At 38.9% G+C, this 22,604-nt stretch overlaps 1 protein-coding gene across 2 annotated transcripts in view; it reads left to right on the top strand.

The window, feature by feature from the left end:
- TTC39B (tetratricopeptide repeat domain 39B) overlaps positions 1-22,604 on the top strand; it is a 1,202,733-nt gene that overhangs the window by 741,681 nt on the left and 438,448 nt on the right. For both annotated transcript variants that reach the window (XM_044077204.1, XM_044077205.1), the window contains 2 exons: positions 6,420-6,484; positions 6,586-6,691. In XM_044077204.1, coding sequence (XP_043933139.1) covers positions 6,420-6,484; positions 6,586-6,691 — 171 coding nt within the window. The remainder of the gene's footprint in view (positions 1-6,419; positions 6,485-6,585; positions 6,692-22,604) is intronic.

Genomic DNA, 22,604 nt, shown 5'->3' with positions numbered 1-22,604 from the left:
AAGCACAATTTACCTTAAGAGCACAAAGGGAATGTAGTCAGTCCAAGGTCTGGATTTGTCTGTATCCCTCCAGTCCCCAGTAAGACTCCCCACTGGCACAGCTGTAGAGCCAAGTCCTCAGCCAAGTGTCCTCAAGAACCCTCTCTGTGAAACCAGTGCTTCATGTCACTGCCAAGTAGCTAACACACACTCTTTGCAATTTAACTTACACACACGCACACACACCTGGGAAAGGCTGACACAGATTACCTGCTCTACCAACTTTGCACAGACTATAAGGTAGATTCACTGCCACAAGTCAGTTACTATAAGGCTCTTTAAAGGGTATCCAATTATGCTGAGTGAAATTAATATCAACATAAATATCAATACAAATGGTAATGTTGACCAAACAGTCAGACTTTCAGGAGTGGCCAGAGTCATCACCAAATAAATATGTGCAAATACTCTCAAAGCTTAAATATTTTCTAAAAAAAAAAGGGCCAGTCACAATAAAAAGTTTAAATATATTTAATAGTAAATAACAAAAGAACATGAAAATACTAAATATGTATTTACAGTAAACATGAGTTTTAGTCACAGGAAATATTAAAATAACACAGATGAATAGTTTCATACAGTTACAGAAAAACAATACTTCTAAACTCACTATCTGTTCCTGATTAAGCTAAAGAATTGCTGTTCTTACTTACTGAATAGAGCAAGGCAAGATAATGTGGGTGAGTGGTCCTTGTCAGATCCAAGACGGAATGCAGAATCCTGAGAGCAATCTCTTACTAAAATCTAAATATTATTTCTGGCTTACAGAATGACATCACACACATCTGGTCATCTGACTCGTTTCCCTCACAAGCCCCCATTACTAGAAGCTGACAGAATTTTAGCATCTATGTGTTATCATATGGGTCTACTCCATATAAACAAAATCACACTTCCCCGACTTTCAGAACATCGAGCCAAGAACACCAAAAGTCCGGAACACTGATGTGTAACTAAAGGTGAGTAACTTCTTGGCCAGCATATTGACCTTTGCCCCTGACCTCCATGGTAATGCAATCTTGGAGTTAGTATATTTTGTTAGTGGGACAAACCCCACACATGGGTGTGTTTTCTTTGCTTTATTTTCAGTTTGTGTGTTGGGGTGGCCAATAGGTTACTTACCTTTAGATAAACGTCAGTGTTCTGGGCTTTCAGTGTTCTCGGCTCGATGTTATTAAAGTCGGGTAAGTGAGATTTTGTTTATACGAAGTAGACCCACTACCATATGCATAGATAGAGCATTACTAAAATGGGGTGCAGTTGCTGGAAGTCATAAAACCATTCCACTCTTCCTACAGGAGCTACAACCTATTCTGTAGCATAGACATTGCATCTCAGGCTCCATTCAAAACTGTGGGGATAACATCCTTATTGCATAACCCATAAAGTAATTTAATTTCAGATATATTTTAAAGTTTGAGATTAACCTCATCTCTTCCAGTCCTCTGTTAAAAATATGCATTTAATTCAATTACAATAACACATGTACATTTATTTTCCTTCCAGCAGGACTCACTATTGATACATTTTAACACAAGCAAACCTCTGTACAAATCAGTTTGATATACAAATGACATATAATTATATACAAAATTCCAGCTAGCTGTGCTGGCATATGTTACACATCCACTGCCCTACATTTCCTGGCATGGCGGACAGTACCTCCTATTGTCACAGATGTTACTACTGATTGCTTCTGCATCCAGGGAAGTGAAATTTTATTTATATTAAAATTTTTAGCTAAGCAAATTTGTTCCTACTTGATGTGCCAGAAGGAAAGGATAGTTTTGCTGTTGCTTTGTGAAAGTAAGTGATAATGTTTGAGAGATCTCACTCAACAACCATTTTCCTCTCTCAAGAATCCCCTTACAACATAGGTTCATAGGTTGGTACTAGGCTATCGGTCCTAGGGCCTGTACAAGCCTAACCATAAAAAAATAGGATTTCTTGTAATTATTGCCATTATCCCTTCCTCCACAGGCTGAACTGATCTGCCTTGCAACACAACAACCAGCACTTGCAAGTCTTGAACCCAGGACCCTGCACAACATAGCCACAGCAAGTTTACAAGTAAGCCATCTCCGCTGTAAGATGTCAGGATGATTTCTCAAACATATCATGCAGAATAACAGACGCATCTCAAAGCCATTCTGTTGATGATATCCAGTATTATCAGTCTATTCATGCACCTATTGTATAATGAGGTGGATGGAGCGGCAAGAGCAGCCTGTGTATGCAACTCCATGAGATGTCATGTGTGGCGGCAACTGTGTGATTCTGTGTATCATTTTTAGGTGTCTAGTCAAATACCCCATCAAAATAACCATTATTTTTGGTTCCACAGTGAAAGAAAGGATGTAGAAGAGTGAAAAGGATGACAAAACCCTTTCTGTGGTAGGAGTGAAGATCAGGGCCCCACAGATACCTTTAGTAGAAACCAAAAGGACCTCATTCACTCTGGTTTCATAAATAAAGGTGTCAGTATGACTCCTCTTCTGAAAGAGGTGGCCGAGACAAAGTGGGCCACTTCAGCAGGTGCAGGCCTAGAGGCTGGGGAGGTCCACAAAAACAAGGGTTCCATGGGCATTTCTCAGACAGGCATGCACAGCGTCCCTGAAGGTTTGCCTAACAGCTCCACTCTGGAGGCAGTCAGGGAATGAATATCCTGTGCCCTCATTTGTGATTCGCCATCACAATATACAAATGGGCAAGATGGGATCATATCCAAATATTCCTTTATCCCTTCATCCTCCATTGGCAGATGTTCCACTCAATCAGGCAAAGGTTGCTATGCTTAAAGTTTGTTCTCTTCAGCAAAAAGAGGCATTCATGTCTCACCAAACCAGATTTTACTCGAGCTTTTTGGTTCCAAAGAAAATGAAGGATCTTTAAGCAATCTTGGGCCTAAGTTTCCTAAATAGTTATGTTTAAAAAAAAAAAAAAATTTTGATTGGTCTTAGTGCAGTCTATCCTTCTGTGTCTCCAGAAGGATGAATGGATGGGTTCTGTACACCTCCAGAAAGCCTATCTTCACATAAAAATAGAGGTGGAGTTCAGGAGATTTCTGCACTTCCAAGTAGGAGCTAGTCATTTCCAGTTCAGAACTCTGCCTTTTGTTCTCACCTCAGCCCCCACAGCATTCACCAAATGGTTGGCAGTTGTAGTAGCTCATCTAAATCTCTGGTTATTCAAACTCTTCCCTTGTCTAGATGACTGGTTCCTGCTTGCCCCTTCGATGGAGTCTCTTCTTTAAGCAAGGGATTATTCTTCATCTATGTCCTTTCCTAGGCATTTTGATAAATCTGGAAACATTCAACCTGACTCCCATTTAACATCTTGCTTTTCTGGGCTGTCATCTGGACAGTACCATAACTCTGAGCTCTTTGCCACAAAACAGAATTGATTTCTTAACTTGAGATATGCAGTGCAAAATCTGATGGAGTTTGAACATCGTCTGGCTTGCTTGTTCTTGAGGATTTTGGATCTTATGGCGGCATTGATTGTGATGATGCAGTTTGCTTATTATCATATGAGAATCCTACAATGGTTGCTCCAGTTGCAGTGGTCTCAAAAGTATGATTCCCTGGCATAACTCATCTGGATAACTCAGACACGTAGAAATAATTTAAACTGATGGATTAGGTCACCTCTGATATCTGCAGGCAGGTCTTTCCAGGTTCCCTCCCTGATATTAACTCTAACCACTGACACATCCTACCTTGTTTGGGGGTGGGGGGGGCATTGTGAAGGGAGAATGGTCAAAGGGTTTTGGTCAGACTCAGAGGCTTGTCTTCATGTAAATGTCCTGGAGATGAGGGTGGTCCTCTTCATGTTGCTTGAACTGCAAGCCTGTCTTCCATTGGGAGTGATCACCAAACAGACTGAGAATATGACAGTAGTCTGGTACATAAACAAGCAAAGGGGAACCAGATCCTATCCGCTTTGTTAGGAGGCTGTGAGAGCATCACAGTGTGTAATGTCTTCTTTTGGATTTCTGACTACAACACACATCCCTGGTGGATTCACTGATCTAGCAGACAAGCTTATCAGGAGCCTCATCTTATCTCATTAGTGATCCCTGAATCCAGCAGTTATGGAGATTTTTCAATCACTGGGGCAAACCTGCTGCATATATTGGTTTGCCCCCCACCCCACAAGAACACCAAATGCAGCAGTTATTTTGCCATTCTCCGAAATCTGGGACAGAACCTCAAGGATGCTCTGTCTCATTGTTTTCCTCCAGGGTTATTATGTGTCTATACCCCTGTTAAACTCATGACTGTATTCATACAGAAAGAAATTTGGTGCAAGTCCACAGCCATCTTCATTGCCATGTTTTGGCCCAGACAGGTATGGTTTTCCCTCCTCAAACCTTATTTGAAGGAGCACTCCTGGCTCCTCATTCCACTACCAGATCTCATTACTCACTCATCCAGGGAACCTTACCGTGACATTCCCAACCTAAAGCTAACCATTTGGTTTCTCCAATTCCACTGATTGCATGGGATACATGCCTTCCTACTAAAGTAGGACACATCCAAACAGCTTCCTAAAAACTTCCACACACTTATTAAAGTAACTGGAACAGATTTGCAATATGGATGGAATCTCAGAACGTAGATCCCTTTTTGTCTTCTGTTGGAGATGTACTATGTTTTTATCTTGCCTGTTTCTCCACTATTACTGTACTCTTGGTGGCTGTTTCCTACTTTCATGCTGGTTTTTAGGATTCTTCCTTGGCTTCACATAGGCACCTTTTAGAAAGGCACATAATCTTTGTGTGAGACCTCCTATAAAGGATCAAGCTCCCATTTAAACCAGCCATTCTGCAGAGTTAAATTTTTTATTCTGGAAAACTATACTTTTAATGGTGGTCACTTCAGCTAAGAGGATTTCAGGATTGCATGCCTTATCTTCTGTATTTCCTTACATTGTATATCTTGAGGACCAACCTCTCCTTTGTTCCTAAGGTTGCTTCTGAGACTAGCATTTCACAGCATATGCATCTTTTAGCGTTTTCCCCGAATTACCAAAACAAAGGTAAATACATTTTACATACATTGGATGCACATAAGCAACTCCGCATCTACTTTACAGAACGGCCCATTTTAGGAAGGATGAACGACTTTTTGTATCCTTTGTTCAAAACAAACTGAGTAAGATGTTATATAAAATTCCCCTCTCTAGATGTCTGTCCAATTATATTTCTTTTATGTACACATCTCAAAATAATACCTTACCCTTGAAGCCCAGAACGCATTCCAGTACAGCTATAGTGACCTCTACAGCATTCTTCAGTTTCATATCCTTGAATGACATTTGCTAGTCTACTATATGGTCTACCCACATGTTTGTCAAGCATTACAAGCTGGATTGCCTGTCCAGATCCTGAGCTTCCTTCAGTGCTACCATCCAGAAAGGTCTCCTCTCTTGAGGCCACACAGGAATCATGTAGCTGGGGATTCTGACCCATATGTCATATTGGACAGACTGGATGAATAGGATATGAAAGTCATGTACTTTTCATAATGATAAATCCTTTCATCCTAGTCTATCCGATATGACAACCCAGCCTTCTTCCACCTGCCAGTATGTAAGATAAGAAGGACCTTCTTCCTGGATCAAAGGCAGTACAAATGTATTAGGGTTAGGCTGCACACTCAATCTAAGTTGATCAGGGAGGAGCAGGGCATTATGGGATGGAAAAAATGAAAGGGCTCAAGGCTGGGGCACTAAATCGTCCTAATCAGATCCGAGTACAGGCTCAAAGATTCACATGTCATATTGGATGGAGTGGGATGAAATGATTTGTCATTATGGTAAGTACATAAGTTTCATTTATCACTGGCATACCTTGAATTAAAGTGCAGCAAGGTGTATAGTTGGAAGGAAATGTGAAGTCTGCATATATGGAATATACAAGATTATTTGATAGTGAACAGAAATTTTATTTCCAGAAATTGAGACATTTTGCAAGATAAACAATTACTAGGCTAATGGAGGGAATTGGATATAAATATATTGGAAAGAAGGTACCAGAAGTCTCATTAGAGAGAAAGTTCTAGAGGGGAGGAACAAAAGAAAGAGAGTGAAAGAACAGTCCCAAGTATGGGTGATGAAGTGCAGGATCATGGCTTTTTAAAGATGGAGATGAAATAATAGAGTTAGGTGTTGGTCTGAAGAAAGAAATAACTTGGATATAGGATGACATTTAACAATATGCACAGTAACTGTTATATAAATAGGACAGAGTAAATATGGCAATAAAGGCAGTGATAGTTATTTCAGAGTAAGAAGCTGTTGCCAGACATAGTCACAGGAAGTCATAATTTGAAAAGTACCCTGCACTACTGGTAACTATTAAATATAATTTCTTCCAGGATGAAAATATGATTAGCTTTATCAGAGGGGGACTTCGAATCAGAACAAGCTACCAAATATACAAGTAAGTTTTTATTACCTCAGGGAGTGATCATTCTGTACTTTTACTTGTTTACATATTACAACCATTTACTTTTATACTTGTTTATTTTGTGTTTCCAAAAGGGAATGCCACCATGTACTGCTAATGACTCAGGGTAACCAAAACAAAGATGAAGCCTATTACCAGTATGAAGGAGGTGTGAAACTGGGAATCGGAGCATTCAATTTAGTAAGAGTCATTTATTTGCTAACATAATAATCTGATTACTAACTCTTTTATCTAGAAATTGTTGAAATGTCCTGTACTAAACAATAACTGGATTATTATTGGAACGTGTCCTACTAATATGTAATTATTTTAATTACATTTGGTACTGGTGTAAGTAGTATTGCAATGAAACGTATTAATATAGTCTAGGTGACATTCTCAGTGTAGGATAATTACTAGATCCTTGATATAAACTTTTAAAATTGCATCAGAGTAACTTTGATTAAATTTAAACTACAAAACAGATGGTTTCTATACTTGGTGCATTCAGTCTTTCTGCTAAAGTACTTGTTGTAACATGTTTAGAAGGCATCAGTAGCCTTTTTAAGGTTTTATAATGTACTTGTTTTCCTTTACAAAAAAAAAAAAAAAACCTAAATGTAAAGGTGTTAGGGCAAACTGCATCAAATACTGTAACCCTTAAACTGGCTGATCCAAATGCCACTATCTTGGCCTTGATGCCACAAACAGACATCTGTTGTGGCTTTCTGAGTTTTGACTGCAAATATCAGTGGAACAAAGAAAGAAAGAGTGTTGGATCCTTTTCAGATGTCTGCTGCAAATCGGAAGTCATAACAGCCAGAAGCATTAGTTGATAATTACTACATCCATAATATTAGATGCTCATGAAAAGGATAATTTCTGTAGGATATCATAATATTGTTGTTGTTTCTTTCGGCTTTTCCCGGTTAGGGGTCGCCACAACGGAACTCTGGTCCGATAATGATTGGCAGTAGATTTTTACGTACCGAGTTGCCAGCCCTGACGTACAGCCTTCAACGAAGGTACGCCCATTCACGCATGTTTCCACACAGAAGACGCTTTAGCTGAGAATCGAACAGGATAACGTCTTATTGTGAGGCGACAACGCTACCGCAGCACCACCACCGCGGTTAGGATATCATAATATAATTGGGTAAAAGTTTGAGACACATGACAAGGCCTCTGTCTTCTGATCTTTGAATACAGTGGTGTTCTGCGGCAGTCTGGCATTCAGTGGTTGTTTGTCAGCAACTTCACACTATGGTCATTAGAGGAAGCATAGCTATAGAGAGGAAACAGCTTCACATCTGACCCTGTTTAGTTTTTGTGGCTGACATGTTATCAGATAACTTGGAGAAGTTTCTCTCATCTTTCCACCTTAAGATCTGGAAGTATGCCAAAAATATATTTTCTGAAATTTGCTCCATATTGGTTATATATGAAATTTTATTCAAAATAAATAATTTTTCTGTGGCTTTTTCTTGGCTTCCTTAAAGAAGATGGCTAACAAGTACTCTTGCAGCAGTGAAAAATCCCACAAAGATTACCTCCTCAAGTTTCTATTTAAAGGAGGTCTGTAGTACTAATGAATGTGATCCTTGTTTCACTTAGTTTTAAGCATGAAACACAAAGAATTTATAAGCTTTTCTTTAGCATAGAAGGCCGATGTCTTTAATTCTTGTTCCATCTACTTCATTTTATACCACTTTTCTCTCCAGCTTTTTCTTAAGGACAACAGTGAGAGCATACAGTTAAGACTTAGTAAGATGAAGTTTCTTTTGCATACCACCCTGTACCAAGAGCAGGCGGTGGTAACAGAACCTAAGTTTGATATGCCAGGTAAAGCAGACCATCCTACAATAGCTAGTACACAGACTAGATCTCCCCTTCGGTAGGTGGGTTGCCACTCTGTCTGTCATGGTCCCTGCAGCATCTCCAGTGGATATAATAGCTTAGTAGTCCGCTTCAAACCATCTGTTATTAGAAAGGTTTCAATGTATGATTAACCAATGCCATCCAACGAATCTCAAGATGCTGTGCAATTTTACAAGAAAATTAAAGCATTATGTGGGGCACTGCATCAGTGTGAGGCGAAAACTGTGGAAATTGAAGTCCTAAGTTGTTATTCTATGTTAAATGTATGAGTGAGTGGTTAGACGCTCATTGTTTTCATGATATTCTTCGTGTTTCACTGTTGCAGTCATTACATTTGGGTTATCTGCCTGCAGGTAGCCCTCAGCCGACCTGAATATCAAAGTCTTGGATTCCTGTGTCGGATGCTGTCTCCTCTTCCATGACGTTAGGTTGTCAGGGGTATAAAACATGCAGCCGACTCCATTACATCAGTCTTTCTTGCCGAGCGGTGCCCGAAGCAGAAGCAGTTCGCAAGTGCCAGTAGGCTGACTCCTGAAATTTTCATTTTCGAGTTTCAAAACCGAAGTCTTCAAAAAAGCTAAGTACCCCATTGGGAATCCTTTTTCTTGCTCTTTAACCAATGTCAGTAAGAGTTAACAATTGTCTTACCTGTGGAAAGCACCAACAACTGCCAATGAGTCAAAAAAATAACTAAAAAAAAATTGCCAAGACCCTGGAAGAAAACACAATGAACCTTACGGACAGGACGACTTAGTCAAGCCTTGTAGTCATTGATTTAACAGTGTAGTCCACAGAAATTCACAGGATAAAAATGCCAAGGGACAAAGCTTTTCAGCCGTTTAAATAGTTTAATTCAAGCATTTGCTTCACAGAAAAAAACTGAAATCACACTAACGCTCCATATGCAAGTACATTTTCGTTTAAAAAACTTCCTCAGATGTGGGCTGGTAACTACATCAGTGCATATATATATATATATATATATATATATATATATCAATTAACATTTAAAACCACCAATCTCATGCTGCATAGTAAATGAGGCATAATTAAGTATTATGTCATAAAACATTTAAAAACTCATTCTAAATGCCTTATTTCCAGCATAAAAAGTACTGTTGACCTAATTATACTAATGATAACAATCAAATGTCATACCACTTGTCTAAAAGTTTGCAAACTCTTTGATACAGTCACTTTTATTAATTTAATTTAAACTTTAAAAACTCCTAAAACCTTTTCTAAAAAAAACTTTTAATACGAGTTCAAGATGGCTACCGTCCTGTAAACAGGGTAGGAACTCAGCTCTGCATAACCTCAGCATCTTTAATCCAACATTTTGTGAAGAAAACAACTCTATTCCGGAAAAAAATCGTACCTTTGTTTGGAGGTTAACATTCTATCTTAGTATTTTACTTGGATTGCTTCTTCTGTTTGTATAAAAATAGAAGATTACCTTGGATTAGTTCGGGCCTCCTGCTGTTTCTCATACATGTGCTTCTGGTGTGCAGTTTGTCTCTGTGCTGCAAATTCCACCTGTAACAAATATTTCAGCTTTTAAGTACTTGGATTACTTGGGAAAAAAATATCTAAATACTCTTGGTATGTCTCATGTATCTGATTTGATGGACTTACAAATTACAAAAGCGAAGTTTTCTGCAATCTCTTCTCCTGAAAAAGAAGTTAATACTAAAAGGGCCAGGACAGGCAAACAGTAACAGCATCCACAAGACATGTCTAAACCATCAGTGAATTCTGCTTCTTCTAAAAATAAAAACGACCCTAATAACATGGAAGAGTTAAAAATAGCTCTACAGCCTATCCAAGAGGCTATGCAAAGTTTCTCCACACAATTTAAATCCTTCGGAGACTCTCTGGACAGATTGTTAACCAGAATTTCGGACACTGAGTTAAAGGTCTCAAACAATGAAATAAAAATTGACCAATTACAAAAAAGTTTTGACTCCAATTGCTCTATTATTCAGGATTTACAGGACAAAATATTAGATCTTGAGGCAAGATCAAGACGCAATAACATCATCATAAGAGGAATCCCACACAGTTCTCTGCCAGAATGCATCAATGAGATTTTTTCCCTTTTACTGGAGAATCCTGCTCTAACTGCTCAAATATCAATAGAAAGAGCTCACAGAGCCCTTAGACAAGTTGCAGACAACACATTAAATAAGTATCCCAGGAATGTCTATGTGAAGATTTTAAACTACCAGCATGCTGTCTCAATCTTACTTTCAGCCAGATCTAAGAAATCTATTACTTGGAGAGATTCTAAAATTACTTTCTCTCCAGATTTGCCAGCCCCTATCAAACTGGAAAGAAGAAAATCATCACCTTACTGTGGGTTCCTCATCAAAAAAAGCATCAGATTCCAGATGAAATACCCAAACACATTAATATTTAATTTCCAAGATTCAAAGTACGAAGCCAAAAATAGTAAAGAAGCCAAAGAAGTGTTCTCTAAAGATTTTAATGCTTGTCCTGATCTGGTATAAGCTATTCTAAACTTACCTTTGTATCCTGGTTGATTTCCAATGTGTTTCCATGGCATGGTAGTGCTCCGATCTGTGTTTTAACACTCCCGACGACGAGAACAGGTATTTTTGTACTCCCAGGATGAAGGCCTGCTTCAGCGTGGTGGATGGACCTCAGAGAACTTCATTTCCCATCAGGCTAGCGCTCATCGTCACCTCTAAACGCGTCACATCATGACGCCCGTCTTCGCTGATTGGCTGTGCAGTTTTTTTTCTTTTTTCATTTCTTAAAGCGGCGATTCCGCTCAGAAATCAGTAAATCAGTATTCTGTGCAAAGAGTGGGGGTTGCCCTTTTAAATAATTTCGAAAGCAAGCTGCACGCAGACTGTTAAGGCTGTTTCCCTTTTTTGTTTTTATTTAATGGCTTCAAATGGTCGTCGGGAGCATGGATTACTGCTGGACTTGACTGTACAAGGTTTGGAAGTTTTGGAACACATTTTTCTTGGTCGCTGTTTGGGACTTTAATGTTTATTGGTCTTGGTATGGGAAGTTTTCCTGTTCTGTTAAAATGGTATTGTGTTAGTTTATTTTAGTAGTATACTACATTAAGAAATGTTTAACATTTTAATACCTTGTTAATCTATATTTATCAGGCAAAGTAGTTGTGTATAATGGAGTTACAGATGTCAGGTCTTTAGTTCCTTGCCAAATGTTAGAGAAATGTCAGTGTACAGGATTACATATCAGTACTCAGAGGTGTTGTAATGCTTGAGGTCTCTGAAATGTCATGACAGATGTAATCATTTTTATTTTAACTCTCTGAGCAAATACTGTAGAATTAATTTTTTGATGAAGAATTGTAAAGGCAACTGTTTTTATATGTATTTATATGCTAAATAGGTGAAGCATGAAACAAGGTTGCACTACAATTTGAAATATTTTCTGTAGTAATTTGTCAGGTGTTACTGCAGGTTGATATGATAAACAAGACAGAACATTTAACATCTTGTTTGGAAAATGTTTCCTAATTCTTAAATTGTATTATTGGGACCGGTTTTTCTTCTTGTTTGATTCATTGCATAATCTGTCCCTGGGTTTCCTACTAGTTTAAATACATTGTGGAAGGTATTGAACATGCATTTTCTTAAGTAGTTAAAGCCATAAGTGTCTTCGTATAGTGTTTGTTATAGGAATGTTTTGAATATCATTCTGCAAACTTTACTCTCATCTAATACAATAAGATTTCAGTTGAATAACTTCCTAATAATATTGTTGTGTTCCAACTTTGATCTAGCATCTAATAGTTATGGTTATAATTTTTTGTAGTAACTGTAATGCTGAAAATGTGGTGAGGAGGCTGTCATTAAGTTTGGGGTTTACAGTGTGCCTATTTATTTGGATGCTAAAATTAGTGAATTCCTACATTTTCGAGTTTATTAGCGTGCTGGGAAAAGTTATACAGGTACTAGTGGGGGGATTGGTTTGGATAAGGTTTCAACCTTGGTATATTTTATGTTCTATAGGAATGCTCACTGATTTATGTTTTTTCACTGTGTACCTTATAGCTAGGTGTCACGAGATGCTTGGTCCATTTATGGGGGGTCTTTTTGGTGGGGCATTTTCTCCAGCTATAAATCATTATCATTGATGTTGCTTTTTCAGCACTGAATATATTGTTTAGATTAACCTCGAACTGACCCAAGATCAGTCACTCAATGAATATATGGTCCCTTTTTATACTAATGGGAAATTTTGGGGATTATAAGCTTAAGGTATGTCTCGTGACATGACACTCTATGAGGTTTCTGTTTCTTATAAATATTTTATTGTCCTTTTGCAGTCTTAGACATTTGGATTAGGCTATAGTTCTAATCTCATTTTTTTTCTCATAGCTGATTGTTTTCATTGCCTTTATGAGAAATAGTATTTTGTCTTACTAACATGTGTCATTTTTAATTATGCAATTGTTATTTTTAAATGGTTTATGCACTATTTGTTTCACAGTTCAAATTCTTAAATGCTGAGCTGGGTTCGAAATCCTTACCCTGATGGGGTGGATAAGCGGTCTAGACCTAAGGGTGATTAGGGGATCTTTTGGGGGTCCATACTTCCCTCAGGTGAGGGGGGGTTCTTTGAATTACCCTTATGTTAGGTTTTTTAAATCAAAGTTCCCAAAAATCCCTTTCCCTTCCGGGCCTTTGGAGAGGAGTTTATGCTCGGTTGTTAGGCAGGAAGGGTCTTTTTTTTTAGTGGTTTTTGCCCATATTCTAATAATAGAAGTTTATAAGTTTCAGGTTATGCGATATATTTCCCATGTCTTTTTCTTCCTTTTTATACTTCCATACCACACATATTATCCCCCACTGAATAGGTAGCTGTATGATTATATGTGATTCTTGGAATGTTAAGGGGTTACAGCTGATCAAAAAGAGGAGACTCTTCATGCACATGTGCTTTAAATCAAAAGCTGATATAATTTTAGTTCAGGAAACACATTTGCTCAGCTGCCAATGGGAGCACGAAAAAAGGAGGCCATGGGTGAGAAAGATCATTGACTCCGGAGTTAAGTCGAATAGTGCAGGGGTTGCCATAATAATAAAGAAAAAATTCCCTTTTGATATTATTAAATGTGAATCTGATAAGGACAGCAGATGGTGTTTATTTACTGCCACGCTATCCCACATTGATAAGCCCATTGTATTCTTGAATATCCACTCTCCTTGTGCTAACCAACAAAATTTCTATATGATTATTTACAACATTCTCTCCTCCTTCCCCAACCACTATTTTATTATAGGAGGAGATTGGAACTCCGTTCAGAACCCCACTACAGATAGGTCGAATGGTAATACAAATTATAATAAACTAGCCGTGTCAGTATTAGCTGAGCTTAAGGAAGATTTCAGTTTGCTTGACCCATTTATAACACACAGAAACCCCACTAATAGAGTTAACTTCACTTTTTTCTCCAACTGTCATAAGAGTTGGTCCAGAATTAATTTCTTTCTTCTTTCTTCGGTCCTGGCTAACTACCAAATAGAAGTACATATTGATAACAGAAATCTATCTGACCACTCAAAGTTATCCCTCTCCCTAGATTACAGTCAGAGGTGTAACAGTAGAAATAGTCCATTGTGGTGGAGACTTAATCCTAATCTTCTTCAAAAAGAAGGAATATCTTCGATTATAGAAGATAACTTAAACCAATTTATACAAGCATCAAAAGAGCAGGATATTCCTATAGATATATTATGGGCCTCCACAAAGGCGGTAATTAGTGGCATTCTGATAAATAAAGCCTCTTACTTCAAGAAACTATATCTTAAAAGGGAGTCTGAAGTGAGCAAGAAAATATCAGAATGGGAGAGCTAACTGCAGATCAAATATGATAGCGAAATAGAATCGCAGTTAGTTAAGTTGCAGAAAGATTATTTATCTCTACAGGCAGATCATTTATCTGTTCATGAAACCAAAATGCTGGCCAAATATTCCGATTGGGCTCAATGCCCGTCTAGGTTCTTAGCCAGACTAATTAATCAGAATAAGCCATCACACATTTTCTCTCAAATTTCTTATCAAGACAAACTCTACCATGATACACAGGATATTATAAAAATCTTTCAAAAAATTTACACTGAGCTCTATAGCTCACCTAATGACCCTATCGATTTTTTCGTGTTATATGATACCCTTAAAGAATTATCTTTCCCAAAACTAAATATGGATCAATTTCACTTGTTAGATAAAGAAATTACTTCTCAGGAAGTCCTGGATGTGATCAATAACTTAAAATTGAATAAGGCCCCGAGTCCTGATGGGTTCACAGCAGAATTCTACAAATTATATCCCAACAAGATCGCACAGGCTTTATATTTGATCTATAATCATATTCTCCACCAGGGTATAAGTGATCCCCATTTCAATGCATCTAAGACTATTCTTATCCCTAAAGGTAAAACAGACTCTACCAAACCGGAAAATTTTAGACCCATCTCCATTATTAATGTAGACTTAAAGATCTTGGCCCCAATTTTTGCCAATAGACTTAAAGTACTGCTACCTAGTATAGTCTCTAAAGAACAATCGGGCTTCATTAGAAATAGACAGACCTCGGATCATACTCTTGCTTTAGAAGCTATGATAACTTTCTCGTCTTTAGCTAGGTACCCCCTGTACACTCTAGCAATAGATGCTTCTAAGGCTTTCGATAGAATGAGTATGAAATTTTTACTCTCTGTTCTACCACTATTTAACATTCCTACCTCGTTCACAAAATTTATTGAGACCATTTACCACAAAGCCTATACAACACTACATATTAATAATGTTATATCTGAGAGGATTAACATAATTAATGGTACGAGACAAGGTTGCCCTCTCTCTCCTTTATTATTTAATCTATATATAGAGCCTCTCTTCCTTCTTATTAAACAAAAAACTCATCAGATCATCCCCAAGCTATTTAGAACTAGTATCCCCCTCTCGGCATTTGTGGATGATCTAAATATTTACCTCTCTTTACCAAATTCAGACTTAGAGAAAATCATGAAGTCCATTAACATCTTCTCTAAATTTGCCAACTATAAGTTTAACAAAAACAAATCTCAATTTTTTTCCGGTCAATATCACATCACCATACCCCCTAAATTTTTCTTCTGAAGTTATTCCTGTTAATTCAAATCTTCATTACCTGGGGGTAACTTTCTCAACTGATCAATCTATTTCGTATCAGGAGAACATTTCTTCGCTTTGGAAGGAGGTGCAATGGGATTTAAAGAGATGGACTCAACTTAAGCTTCCCTTTCTGGCTCAATCAACTATTATAAAAATGAATATCCTTCCCAGGTTCTTGTATGTCTTCAACTTGACTAATACGATTATCCCTTTATACTTTTTCAATAAATTACACTCAACCTTCTCTAAGTTTATCTGGTCTCCAAAATCGGTGAGAATTTCGTGCTCTAAACTTACTTACCCGAAGGAATTGGGTGGCATTTCTCTTCCTGACTTCAAACTATACTATGATATTATTCAAAGTAGTAGAATTATTAAGATAGCAAATTATATTAATACCTCGGATGCCTGGCACCCTAACTGGGTTTTACTTTACTTCAATTATATTAGATCCCTTAACTTTAATCCATCCGCCTTACCTTTCTTGAGCAAAGTTAGTCTAGACAAATATAAAATCATCTATGGCCTCAAATATAACATTATCAGATTTCATAAACTATTGTCTTCTCTAAAACTTTTGCAGACGTTCATTTCCCGCCAACCAGTACATCTAAATCCCAATTTAACTCTTAAGTGGTAACATGATAAATCTGGACAAATTCCCCCTTATTAAGGATAAGTGCATGGCAGACTTCTTCTTAGTCAAACATCTGAAGTTATCTGAGATCAGGCACACCTTTAATCTATCCAATAAATATACTTTAATAACTAGACAGATCTTTGAATTATTGAGTCCATATTATGATCATCCAGACCTATCTAGAGAAAATATCGAAATTGCCAAGGTTATTTGGAAACTTCTTCTGCTAAAAAAGAAAATGACTTCTAATGTCTACAAGTTCTTAATCTCTATTAGATCTAACAATGTGCCAGTATTTTCTAAATTCTGGTCGGATAAGGACCCGACTATAACTCCCACTCAAATGAAAGAGGCTTTCAAATCAAGTATTAAATTTATCCCTTTTAAAAAATTATTTTATACGCAACTCATGATCACCAGCAATGCGTATTTAACACCTGCAATTATTAATAAAATTCATCCCAACTCGTCGTCTCTGTGTCCATTCTGTAAGGATCAAGTAGCCGATATATATCACATTTTCTGGAGTTGCAAATGTGTGTACAGACTATGGTGTGCCCTTAAAGTTATTCTGGAGAAAATGGGATATGAAAAATCAACACTTTCTTGGCAATTTGCTTTATTACATATCCCTCCTGATAATATTCCTAAAGCTCAGCTCAAGGTGGTGATTTCAATTGTCATATTTATCAAATATTATATCTCTTTGCATAGGAAGTGCCAAGCCGCACTAACATGGGAAGGTCTAAAGGAATTGGTAATTAGGCATATTAAGGCGCAAAAATATCTCTTTTATAAAGGTAATCACAAGTTCTGTTCTGAAAATTTTTGGAATGTATTCTTTGATTGTCTATTAACCTGAAACGCTTTTCATTTTTTTTTTATTATTATATCTCCTTAATTCATTATCTGTTGTATATATTGTTATTGATTTGGGCAATGTATAGTTGTATATAGTTTTTGTTGATGTTTGTACAGTTTTCTTCTGTGGTTTGTATTGTTTGTCTATAAGATAATAAAATAAAAAGACTTTATTTTTTTTTTTTTTTTTTTTTTTTTTTAAACTTTTAATACAATGCCATCTTGTGGAATAAAGTTGTACTACCATTTTCTATTATAAAGAATGTATACTTCCTAGGAATTTCTCTGACCCCAAAACTTATATAAAGTAACTGTTGTGATCATACTTACAAAATTCAGAGCAAAACAGTAATAAGCAGCTATCCATGTTAATACAAATATATTTAAAATCTTCATATTAAATAAATAAATAACGTGCAAAATAGTAATATGCAAAATACAAATACTTTAAAAACATTCTGAGAACACTTTAAAAACTCTTTCAATTTCTTGACGTTGATGTAGTTCATCATCTTATGTTGAAGCATATATTGTAGAAATACAGGCTGAGATAGCAATCCTGACATGGAAATTCGTTAATAACTTGATAGTTAGGTAAAGGAAGCGATTCCTGTTTGGGATCTATAGTTTCGCAGCTCTTAGTTTGAGGAGGGGGGCAATGGAAATACTTTCATTGAGTCCCGGATGCTTGTTGGATTACAATGTAACTTGCCACCAAAGCACACGGTACTCAATTCTTTCCTCCCATAAATCACCCCTAACATCGTATTTCCACCATACCTGTGGAAAGCAAATACCGCATAAAGATTTTCATTCGTACTGCATTCCTTGCTTAGGCCCAGACCACGGCGTCCCTCGCTGTCAGTTTTGTGCTTTATTCAACCCCCGAACTATTCGTCATCAGTCTTTTTTTGCAGCAAATTATTTTGGTTCTCGGTTTAACTATCCAGAAATGTCATCGGTAAGCCATCAGACTGCCAATATTCTGAAAAAACGTAAAGATAAAGACAGAGACAGACCACATAAGTCCAAAACTGCCGACAATGCTTCCGCTAAGCTAGTCGGCAGTTCGCCGGTACTCAGTGAGTAGCTTTCGCAGCTCCTGATACCCGTTACTTCAGATTCGCAGGCCTCTGCTGAGACCCATTTGGAGTCCAGTATGCCGCGAGATGCTTCTTCGACTAGGGAGCCTGCGGATGTCTCTATCTTGGATGGGTTCAGAGCTGCTGTGCAGGCACTGACTTCTGAGGGTGTATTCAGGCCTACAGACTTGCATTTCAAACCAACTCCATCTTCTTTAAGGCCTAAAACTCGACCAATGCCTAGAAAACTGATGTCCAAACCGCATGGTCAGGCCCATATGCCTAAAAAAGAAATAAGAATGACTAAAGACCTTATTACTTTAATTAGGGGAAGCCAGCCTTCCCCCTCTAAGAGGCCTAGAACTGATTTTCCTTCTGATTCTTCTGATCAAGATTCTGAAATTTCTGTTTCTTCTGATTACCAGGATTTGCCCTTATCTACATATGAGGATTCTGATGCAGAGGATTCCATTCCCTCTGCTTCCCTTCCAGAAGATTTTTCTTTTTGTGAAACCTTGCACACTTAGGGAGCATTTCCACTGGGAAAGCCAGGATTACTCTGACTCCAAAAAGAGGCTTAGGGAATTCTTACTCTTCCCTCAACACAGGCCTGTAGCTATCCCTACTGTCCTGGACATTGTAGATGATGCCTTTTTGGAATCTAGCCTGGCCCCAGACACCTTACCTCTGTCTCCCAGAAAACCTGACAGGTACTGTAGGGTACCTGACTCTCACAAGTTCCTCTTCAAGAATCCTACTGCGGACCCAGATACCATTTCCTAAGGACCTAAAGGCATTAAGGCTACTACTGCCAAAAACCCTACCCCCTCTGATAGAGATTCCAGGGCCTTGGACAGATGGGGTAAGAAGGTATACACTTCTGCTACCTTAGCCATTAGGGCCTTAAACTGCCAGTTTCATATGTTAAAGTATCAGCAGCATATTATGGGACTACTTAAACAGAAAATTATGTTGATTCCTGACTGTGCTGAACATAAAGAATTACAGGATTTAATGCATTCTGCTGAACAAGTTGGTAAACATACTTTGCAATGTGGTTTTGACTCTTTAGAAGCATCTTGCAGGGCTGCTGTCACTGGGTCTGTACTTAAAAGGCATGCTTGGCTTAAGGAGCAAAACTTGCCAGACCATGTTAAAGCAAAATTACTGGATGCTCCCTTGAACCAAGACCGCCTCTTTGACAACAAAGCAGAAGAAGTACTTAAAAAGATGGAGGAAAAAGCTAAATCTATGCAAACTGTTAAAGATTTCCTGCAAGTACAGCCTCCCAGAGTTAGTAGGGATTAGCCTTCTAAGAATTGGTCCTTTCCAGCCTCTTCCAGGACTTCTCAGTCCAAACCCAGGAACAGCTGACCACCTAGGCGACCGTCTCAAGGCACAGACAGGCCTAAGCAGTGGGGGGCTTCCACTTCCAAAGCTGGAAGTAAGACACCCCTATGGAAAAATGTCACAATGATTTAACCTTAAACCTTCCAAGCCCTGCTCTACTGCCTGCTCCCTTAGGAGGAAAGTTTGCCCTGCATGCAAAAAAATTGGGAACTCATTACCCAGGACAAATGGGTTTTAAATATAGTCTTCCAAGGATACAGATTCCACTTCCACACCTTACCAACCCCAAACGGTTATCCAGACCTACTCCAAATCAATAGGCAGAGGCTCAACAGCAGGTTCTCTCTCTTCTAAGTATCAGGGCTATTCAGCCTGTCCCAGCAGACGAACGGGGACAAGGTATTTACTCAAGACTGTTCCTGGTACCCAGAAAAGACAGCTCCTGGCACGCTATCCTGGACCTCTCTATTCTACACACCTTTTTGGTAATCCCAAAATTCAAAATGCTAACACTTCAACAGCTGCTTCTTATGCTAGGCAAAGATGCCTGGTTGGCATCCTTAGACTTCCTGCACATTCCAATAAGGGAATATTGCAGGAAATACCTACGCTTCAGAGCAAGCTCCATGCACTATCAGTTCTCTGCATTTCCCTTTGGCTTATCTACTGTGCCCAGGGTATTCACCAAATATCTAGCTCCAGCCATTGCATTTTGCAGGCATAGAAATATTCAGATATACCCATACCTGGCCAATTATCTAATTCTGGCAGAAAGCCAGGACATGATATTAAAACAGCTGGCATCTGTAAAGAAACTTCTAACCTCACTGGGGTACACCATAAACAAAAATAAATCTCATCTAGTACCCTGCCAACAAATTGTATTCCTGGGAGCAAGCTTGAACACAACTTCCCAGATGGCTTACCTCACGACAGAGAAACAAGTTTATTTGACAGATTACTTCAGACTACTGGCCACAAAGACCCAGCTCTCTGCAAGGAAAATCCTGCAAGCCCTGGGGTTCATTGCCTCTTGCATTCTACTAATTCCATATGCAAGACTGCATATGAGGAGACTACAATGGTATCTAAAAAGCCTGTGGTGTCAACATTCTTAGGACCTGGAGACAATGATTCATATCATCCCTTGTATAAAGACAGAGTTCCTTTGGTGGGCAGAGGCCTGCCACCTAAACAAGGGGCTCCCTTTCAATCTACCCCCTGCTGCCCAAACCCTGACTACAGACTCATCAGACTATGCATGGGGGGCTCACTTGGCAGGGCAGTGCATTCAAGACAAATGGAACCTGAGTCAGATGCACATGCATATCAACCCAAAAAGAAATGTTTGCTGTATAGAATTCCTTGACAGCCTTCAAAGACCATATCCTTCCAGAACAATTATTACACAGACAACACCACAGTTATGTGGTACATAAACAAGCAGGGGGGAACCCACGGGTACCCCCTCTGCAGACTAGCCATGGCTCTGTGGAATACAGCCCTGAGCTACCAAGTGCACCTACAAACTCAATTCCTGCCAGGCAAGCTAAATTCACTGGCAAACAACCTAAGCAGAAATCTCATGGATCCACACAAATGGAAACTGCAATCAAAAATATTCAACCTCTTGAGGAAAAAATGGGGGACTCCAGAGATAGACCTGTTTGCCTCCCATCAGAACTACCAATTGAACAAATTCTGCACAAGGACTCCCCACAGTCAAGCCTGGAAAGTGGATGCCCTGTCCTTTACCTTGGAAAGCCTCTCAGTTTATGCCTTTCCTCCTCTGCCTCTCTTCTCGAAGGTTCTGCTAAAGATCAAACGGGACAAACCAAGGACAATACTGATTGCACCAGACTGGCCTCGCCAGCACTGGTACCTTCTCTTGCGCAGTATGATACTGCTGGATCCATGGCACCTACCTCAGACACCTTCCCTGCTGTCCCAGCAGGCGGGACAGATTCTGCATCCTCAGCTTCAAACACTGAACCTTGCAGCCTGGCTTAATTCCCTGAGCTCTCCAATAGCATCCCTCAATAAGTAGGTACTAGATATTCTGGAAGCAAGGAGACCTAGTACTAGAAAATCCTATGCTGAAAAGTGGAAAAGATACTGTTCCTGGAGCCAGACTCAGGGGATTGGCACTACAGTGCCCAGCTTACTCATATCATTCAGTACTTAAAAGAAATGCTCCACAAGGGCCTATCCTTCTTGTCTATCAAAATTCATGCCTCTGCCATTTCAGCACATTATAATACTGAACCACCCCTCTTCTCTCACCCACTGTTAAAGCAATTCCTCAGAGGGACTAAAAATTTAAGACCCCCCAGGTGAGCCCCTACTCCAGCCTGGGATCTTAACTTTGTATTGGAAAAGCTCACTCTCCCTCCATTTGAACCAGCTGCAACCGCAGAGTTGAAATTCCTTTCTTGGAAAACAGCCTTCCTTCTAGCCATCACTTCAGCAAGTAGAGTGTCTGAACTACAGGCCCTCATGGCAGTGGAGCCCTTCATTATCTTCCATGCAAACAGGGTTTCCCCTCAGGACCAATCCTTCCTTCATGCCCAAGGTGGTGTCTAGTGTGGCTCTAAATCAGATCATTCATTTGCCTACCTTTTTTTCATAATCCACAAAACAAAGGAGAACGAATTCTGCTCTCTTTGGATGTGCACAGACAATTTAGATTTTATTTGGACAGGACTAAGCCTCTCTGGAAATCTGAACAGCTGCTAGTTGACTTTGCTGCAGGGGCAGAGGGGAAGGCCATTTCAAAACAAACCATTTCTAAATGGATAGCCCATTGCATTCATTTCTGCTATAAGCACTATGGAAAACCTACCCCACAGGGGATAAGATCACATTCCGCCAGAGCTGCATCTACCTCTACAGCCTTTCTCAGAGGGGTCCCTACCAGGGACATCCTAGAAGCTGCTACCTGGAGCTCTGTTCATACCTTCACCAAACATTACCACATGCCTATTTTTTCTAAATCCAGAGCTGGTTTTGCCACTGCAGTTTTGCAGGGCCTGATAGCTGGTCCTAATGCTCTCTAGCTTCCTCCTCCCTTTCTTAGCTTTAGGAATATACCCAAATGTAATGACTGCTACAGTGAAACATGAAGTACATAGTACAGTTG

Source organism: Protopterus annectens, chromosome 7.part0 (genome assembly GCF_019279795.1).
Source record: "Protopterus annectens isolate FY-2018-M chromosome 7.part0, PAN1.0, whole genome shotgun sequence".
Taxonomy (NCBI): Eukaryota; Metazoa; Chordata; order Ceratodontiformes; family Protopteridae; genus Protopterus; species Protopterus annectens.
The sequence above is the reverse complement of the archived record's forward strand: the minus strand, read 5'-3'. Positions and strand labels throughout refer to the sequence as shown.